This window comes from Bombus vancouverensis, chromosome 6 (assembly GCF_051014615.1).
Source record: "Bombus vancouverensis nearcticus chromosome 6, iyBomVanc1_principal, whole genome shotgun sequence".
Classification (NCBI taxonomy): domain Eukaryota; kingdom Metazoa; phylum Arthropoda; class Insecta; order Hymenoptera; family Apidae; genus Bombus; species Bombus vancouverensis.
In genome coordinates this window covers 12,726,467-12,733,561 of record NC_134916.1, presented here as the reverse complement: position 1 = coordinate 12,733,561, position 7,095 = coordinate 12,726,467, and the positions used below count along the sequence as shown (strand labels likewise).

The 7,095-nt window shown below is 41.1% G+C and overlaps 1 protein-coding gene across 1 annotated transcript in view; it reads left to right on the top strand.

Annotated features, from left to right (window-relative positions):
• Window positions 1-200: 200 nt before the first annotated feature.
• Window positions 201-7,095, top strand: part of ldd (lipid droplet defective) — a 29,332-nt gene continuing 22,437 nt past the window's right edge. The window contains exons 1-11 of the mRNA XM_033331725.2: window positions 201-761; window positions 3,972-4,052; window positions 4,151-4,374; window positions 4,605-4,747; window positions 4,833-4,963; window positions 5,057-5,442; window positions 5,555-5,869; window positions 5,953-6,208; window positions 6,288-6,485; window positions 6,564-6,778; window positions 6,877-7,087. Of these exons, the coding sequence (XP_033187616.2) occupies window positions 3,990-4,052; window positions 4,151-4,374; window positions 4,605-4,747; window positions 4,833-4,963; window positions 5,057-5,442; window positions 5,555-5,869; window positions 5,953-6,208; window positions 6,288-6,485; window positions 6,564-6,778; window positions 6,877-7,087 (2,142 nt within the window). The 5' untranslated portion in view covers window positions 201-761; window positions 3,972-3,989. The remainder of the gene's footprint in view (window positions 762-3,971; window positions 4,053-4,150; window positions 4,375-4,604; window positions 4,748-4,832; window positions 4,964-5,056; window positions 5,443-5,554; window positions 5,870-5,952; window positions 6,209-6,287; window positions 6,486-6,563; window positions 6,779-6,876; window positions 7,088-7,095) is intronic.

The window sequence follows — 7,095 nt, the reverse complement described above, 5'->3', positions numbered from 1 at the left end:
GAAAAAAAAAAAGAAACAGAAAGAAAGGAAAAGGAAGAGATGAAGTTGAAGGATATCAGGTCCACGGGGATCATTTAGGCGAGAAACATTCGCGTACAACCATGTTGTTGTATACGAACCTATAAATACATATTCACGAGCGGATGTTGAGGCATTGCTAAGGTCCACGTGGTCGTGGATCACGGTGGTGGCAACAGTCGGCCCCCGACCGTCGTCCAAGTGTGCATAAACGCGAGTCGGTGTGTTTCTCTTTTGCGAGACGAACAGTAAGAGCAAGGAAGATCGTGAACCGACGGAACAGGTCGGGGCGAGTTCCCTTTCGACTGGTGTTTTCGTTCGAACGCGCCTCGTGGAGGAGATAGCGGTTGTCCGTTTAAACGTAACATTTGCCAAAAATTTGCGCAAAGGAACGCTTCGTCCGCTACTGAACTGTATCGCATATCATCGCTTGGACGCAATAACGATCAGTTCTTGACGCGATCGACGCTCGACATCACGAAGTTGCTCGTTTCAATCGACGTAATCGTAAGACCAACGATCGGTGCAACGTTCTTCCGTGTTTTTCCTTTTTCCCGCTTTCGACGACGGTGTGTTGACAACACGCGGTATTGGCGACTGCATTTTCACGAATTTGAAAACCGTCAGATCGATGAGGTTCGAACGATATTGAAGCCTCGGGCTTGTGCTTTGTTCGACGATCAAGCAACGAAGGTTAATATATCGAACTGCGCGATTCGGAGGAAATTACCGAGCAAGTAAACGTAAGTACTACAACGTGATTGCATTGTTACGCAAGGAGAACCGCGTTGTTTACCGATTCATGTTTCCCTGGATCTTTGGGGGCCCTGGTTGCCTCCTTCTCGGAACGCTTCAGAAATTATGTGCCAGCATGAAATGTAAAACGTTCGATTGAAATTCAAAACGATCGGGCCTGAGGTTCGCGTCAAAGCGGTTTGTTTTGATGGCGTCGACAGCGTTTTCTCTTTGTTGAATGTCTCTCTTTCTTTTTGTTCTGCGCAAACGCTTCATATTCCGATATATCCGGCTTCCTGTTCGTAACTCGATCGTTGTTGCCCTTTCAGCAAATATCTTTCGGTTCGCATACGGTCAGAACTTTCGAGAGCGATGCTCGAAGAGCGCTTTGCAAATTCAACCAATCAGTTTTTCGATTCGGCTCGTCCGTCTATCAATGTAAAACAAGCTTCCAACTTGTTGTTCTCGTTGCGGTGTACACGTTGAGGAATGTAAGTAATACAGTGTCGTTCCCTTCCGAGATTCCTTTATTCTTCTTTTCCCATTGGCAAGGTCTACGCGCTGTTATGACATCGGGAAACTTGTTCGACCAGCTACGCTCCGCTGCAATCTGTTTAGGCTTCTGAGAAAAACGATGCTGCTGTTTCTTCCTATTGCCTTTTGTTATCGATCATTGATCAAAACATGCTTTCAACGCTTCATGATGCACCACGTTTAAATTATCTTAAAGGAAGCAAGCATCTCTCATAAAGTTGTGAAACGCGTTTCGTATTCAAAGATTTCCTTCTGTTACTTGTACGTGTGATATTACTATGTATGGACTTTTGAAAATTAGTACGCAAGGATTTTGACGTATCGTGAAAAGTGTTAATCATTGTCTTTTCGATCGTTCCGCGTCGGCTCGTCGACTTTGAACCGTGCAACTCGTGATCCTTAATGATCGAGAACATCTTGATAATAAAGAATCGATTTTGCTAGCAATACTCTATTATTTAGGACTTTAAATTACACTGTGAAGTAAATTCTAGGTTGTCAGGTGTCTGAAACGGAAGAGGTTAAGGAAACGATTATGATAGAATTACGTTCATTAATCGCGTATCTTTAGATTCTCCTTCAAAGATTCCTTGAATTTTTTTCTCTTCATTAATCCTACTGAATCTTATTGAATCTTACCGAAACAATGCCTTTGTTTTATCGGAGATCGTTTTATCGATTATCTAATATCGAAGAAGGTAAATTGCGATTTCTTTGTCCAAGTTTGGTCTTCCTTTCTTACGTCAGGTGTCTCTTCAATCTTCTGCAAATACGTTATCCTCTTTGCTATTATCGTTACCTCTCGAAGGAGGAGATCAAACTAGAACTTCATCAATATTCTAATCAATACTGTAAAAAATATTCTCCAGAGCCTACATGATCTATCACGCGTTTCGCTTGTGCAACGTAGCTGAGAGACATAATTTACAAACGCAGTGAAAGTGCACACAATCTGTGACGTGCTAATGAATGAAACCATCCACCGACCGGAATGTTTCCCTTCAAACAAGTTTCTTTATAATCACTGATTTAACAAACAACGAGCATCAGGTGAAACAGCAGAATGTAAATTTATAGTTACGCGCAGCTGCATTGGATTACATCATGAAAATTTGTATTCTACTTATCGGAGGATTGTTATTTGTATTTACATTTTTATTACGCTTTCACGGACACACGAGTACTTTGATTTTGCTTCAGTGTCTTGCATTAGACATTAATCGTTTTATAATTTCACGCGAAAGAATTTGTTTTTTTCTTCTTCTTATCTTTCCCATTGTTATGACATTCGAGAAGCTCCCGACAATTTTCGTAAATGCATCCGCGAATGCCAGCGATTATACAAATGACAGAGTGAAGATGGTACGTATTTCCAAATCAATAATTACTTCGCATCTTTGTAATCTTGAATTGGAATAATGATAAGTGTGCGGAAGAGCTGGAGAATTCGTGTGCGTGTGTATGTGTGACTATGCTACTCAATTTGGAGGTCAACCATCGTAATTGCCAACGCGCCATTTAAAATATTTATTTTCGATTGTCATTAATCGGTTTTTGTCTATCGTAAATCGATGATTTCCTGAAATGTTATTTAACTACATTGTACAGTATAAATCTGTGATCTTCGATATCTTTCCACTATGTCAAGATCCAACAGTAGTTATAAATAGTCGACGACCTTCGTCTAGCATTTTAATTTCATATCAATTTGCGATAAAGTAGCGCGCTGGTCGATCCATACATTAATTTCGTAATTGAAACGACGCTTTGAACGAAATACGGTGAAATTAAGAGAAAATTGACAAATAAATTAGCCGCTCTTTTTACATTCTACATATTCCGATACCATGCACCTATTATGTACCTACAAAATGAACAGCGTACAAACGAGAACACGCTGGCGCGTACATATTAATGATAATAACGGGTTCAAATCAAATTTAGAAGCTTCGATGTCAAAGCTGGAGATTATTTCGTGCGTTTCCAAGCGACACGCATTAAATTCTCATTTAATATTCAGCCATAATTTATTCACTGGAAATTAGAATACATCAAACGCTCCAAGCTTGTTCACTTTCAATTGGTTATTTCGGCCAGAAATAAAGGTGCAACTATGATATCCATACGTTGATACGACACGTACGAATGATCGACTTCGTTTTTCGTACGAAAAGCAATCCGCACGGTTCATTGTTCCGTTTCTCCGCAATGGATCCCGGAGCAGCACGCGACAGAGTGAAGCGCATTTCCGGTTGTCGATGTATCGACAGACGCGCTTGTTACGCTCTTCAAATATTTGTTCTGCCCTACGCGATATATCAGCGATCGGTTTCGCCTGTTCAATCTTGATTTATGGATCGCGACTCGCTTTTCCAATGTATCCAACCATCGATCCTTCTCCACCGACATTTTCGAAATCTCCACGAAAGTCAACTACGTAACCGAAAGAGCTGTTTGACGAATCTCGGTTTTCTTGTTAGGTGAACAAAGCGAGTAGCGTCGAATTCCGGAACGAAACACTCGTGCAAGTGTTATAGATAATAGAGCTACGAATACTTCGGTGTGTGGCTGTGTAAGACTCCGCAGCGGAGAAGATAAAAACCGGAGTCAGCCGAGGGACAAAATATTCCGAAGAATTGAAAGCATTGATAAACAGTAAAGTATTTTGACGATTCATTTTGCAGATCTAAACTGCTCTCGCGATGAGGGTCGACCAAATTGGGCTTCTCTTGTGGAAGAATTACATCGTCCGAAAACGTCAACCGGTAATTATAATTATAAAGTTACATAATTTGAGATTTACACGAAGTTACAAGCAGCGAAACGATATGTAAAATACATGCACAAACTTCAATGTTTATAGGGTATATTGGCTCTGGTATTCGTATGGCCTGTGGTCGTGTTCATGATCCTATACACGATTCGCGACAATGTAGATCCGAAGTATTATCCAACTTGCCAATTTCCTGCGAGGTCTATGCCGCAGGATGGGTTGCTGCCATTCGTTCAAAGTTTCATTTGCAGCGTGGGAAATCCCTGTGATCCTTTATCGGAATACGAAGAAGTTCCTTCTTACAAAAATGCCACGTTAGTTCAGCGAGTTACAAAATTTTCTTTCCTAAACATTTTCTCTTTTTAATCATTGTAACCGTTTATAACGTCTAACGACTCGATACTATTTTAAACATTGATTTAAATATCTCTGTGAATCTTTAAAGTAAAATAGCGAAAGTCGAAGCGGCACTAAATGATTCTTAAGTCCGTTCACTTATTTCATTTCGATAGAAGCATGTAAAGAAGATTTATTTTTACAACAGTCTAGGTCCGTTAGTGGTAGAATTGCAGCCGATGCTCGGCAACGAAACGATTCTTTCCGCTATCAGCACGTTACCGAACAGCATCCAGCTTCTAAAATCAATGGCGCAGATACTCACTAGACCAGAAATCAAAGCGCTGTTCGGTACGTATGCACGAGTTGCTCAACACCTCATTTACTATCGTGGGTATTCAGGAATTTGCATCGAGTATTGAATTTGTCAAACTAGATCGTGGTATTCGATTGGGCGATCTGTTCAACAACCACGAGGAAATCAAGAATCTTCTTAGGGTTCAGATGCCGTACGCGCGAAGCGGATTGATCGACGAACTGTTTAACTCGTCCATAAAGTTACTATACGTCAGTATCGTATTATTAAGCCAGACAAACTGAACTCATCGATCAATTCATCCCGATGCAATTGTTTTCAACTTTTATTGGACCGATTTTCAGCTTATCGAGGCGTTCGGTTCGTCTAATATCGACGGCGCGATTTGTTCTCCGGAAATTTTGAAGAAGTATCTGATTCTACCTAACGAGCAGAACTACTTGGAAATTTCCAAGATTCTCTGTGACATCGATTCGGCGATGATACCCAACATGCTCGAGAGTCTGTCCAAGCACCTTGATTTCTCCGGTTTGCTGGAAATGATAGACCGTGTAATGGCCAAGTTTCGCGATTATGATTTTTTCGACGACCTAAGGAAAGCGGTCGAAACGATTCTGGACCTCCAAACCACGAAGAAGTTCGTTCCGCAGTACCTAAAGTTACGTCAATGGGTACCAAAGATGATAATGGTGTTCAAGAACGTCACATTCAAAGAAATTGACCTAACTTTGTGAGTAGCTTCGGTCGAATTTTAATTTCAAATGAATCTTTTTCGAACGAGAAAAGATTACAAAATAAATAAATAGGAAGTAAAAGAAATATATTCTCGAATCTAATCGCAGCGTGAATAAATCGCTGCAAGTTTTGGATCCGGTGTTCTCGATGGAGCGTGATTGGGCGACCGTCCGTCGAACGTTCTTGAGATTGCAAAAGTTACTGGATCTAGCGAAACGGATGGTGGAGGATCAAACAATCGACTCCTCCGACAGCCTTTTCGCGATAGTGCAACGTTTGTCCAGCACAGCACGATTTGTGTACGGAAACATGGCGAATCCCGACAATCTTACTCAAATTCTAGATCTGAGTATCGCCATTCTGCACGATGGCGCGAAATTGATGCAAAAGATTTTGGACGGCCACCAGGACGAAATTCAGCTGTGAGATTTTTCCATTACTTACACAGTATTTTTCTTTTTAATGTATCTACGTATGTGTTGTGAAATGATTTTTTTTTTAATAGACCAGCTGAAATTCTAGACGGACTCAGAGATTTTTTATCGGATAACATCCTAGCCACGTTGAGTTACATTTTGTCCTTCATGCAAACGATCGTCAGAATGTTACACCATGCTGCCATTATTCACGAGGACGTTCAGTACAGAATTTACGATATTTCCATAAATCACAAAGACACGGTGCAAAAATTGCTAACGAACGTCGATCCAAATTTTTATCGAAAACTCGTTAAATCATTCTCCAGACTGGACTTCGTTGAGGTTGGCAAGCGTTTTAATTATTTTTGTATAACCTTCCACGCTTGTAGAACGCACGAAACGATTCTTGCGTATGTTGCAGAAATTCGTGGATGCAGTTGAACGCACAAGTCCCGACGACTTCTTTTGTCAGGAGGGGACTCTGAACGAAATTTTTGAGCTTTTCATAGACGGCAAAAACGAAGCTAGACACGTCAAGGAACTATTGTGCAGCGATGCCGGAAAGAAGTTTATCTGGGACGTGTACGAAAGTTTCGAGTTTCGGAACTTTGAAAGCATAGTAAGCATTGTGTTTCGCTTGTATTGACGTGGACGATTCTCGAAACGTGTTCTCATAATCCGGGGGTGACGTTGTTAGGTGAGCGACTCTTTATTCACGGTGTTCAATATGGCATTGCACAAGGTGGTCAGCGTCGAGAAATCGAATCTAACTTCGCTAGTCGGCAACACAAAGGAGTTGATATCGTACTTGACATCGCCAAAAAGGCCAGACCCCGACTGGTCCGTATTCAAATTTGACGAAAGATGGTATGAAGCTTTCGAAGAAACTCGATCTCAAGGAAGATTGAACCTGTGAGTGGCGCCATTAGATATTTCTTCGACCTCTCACACCCGAGAAGAGAACATCCTGTAAAAATTATTTACTCGACTTTTACTTTGTTTCTCTTTAGTCTGGCGATCCATTTGAGCATAGCGAAAATGGTCGGCTCTCGTAGCGTGACTTATATTATTATCGAGCCTGATCTGAAGAAGATGAACATACTCGCGAAGATAATTTTGTATAACTTGAAGAAGGATCCTACGAGCTGGATCGATGAATTTAGGCAGAGGAAAATGGAGCTGGTCGAATCGTTCTACTTGACCGTAACGGATAAGGATAAGGTTGGTAA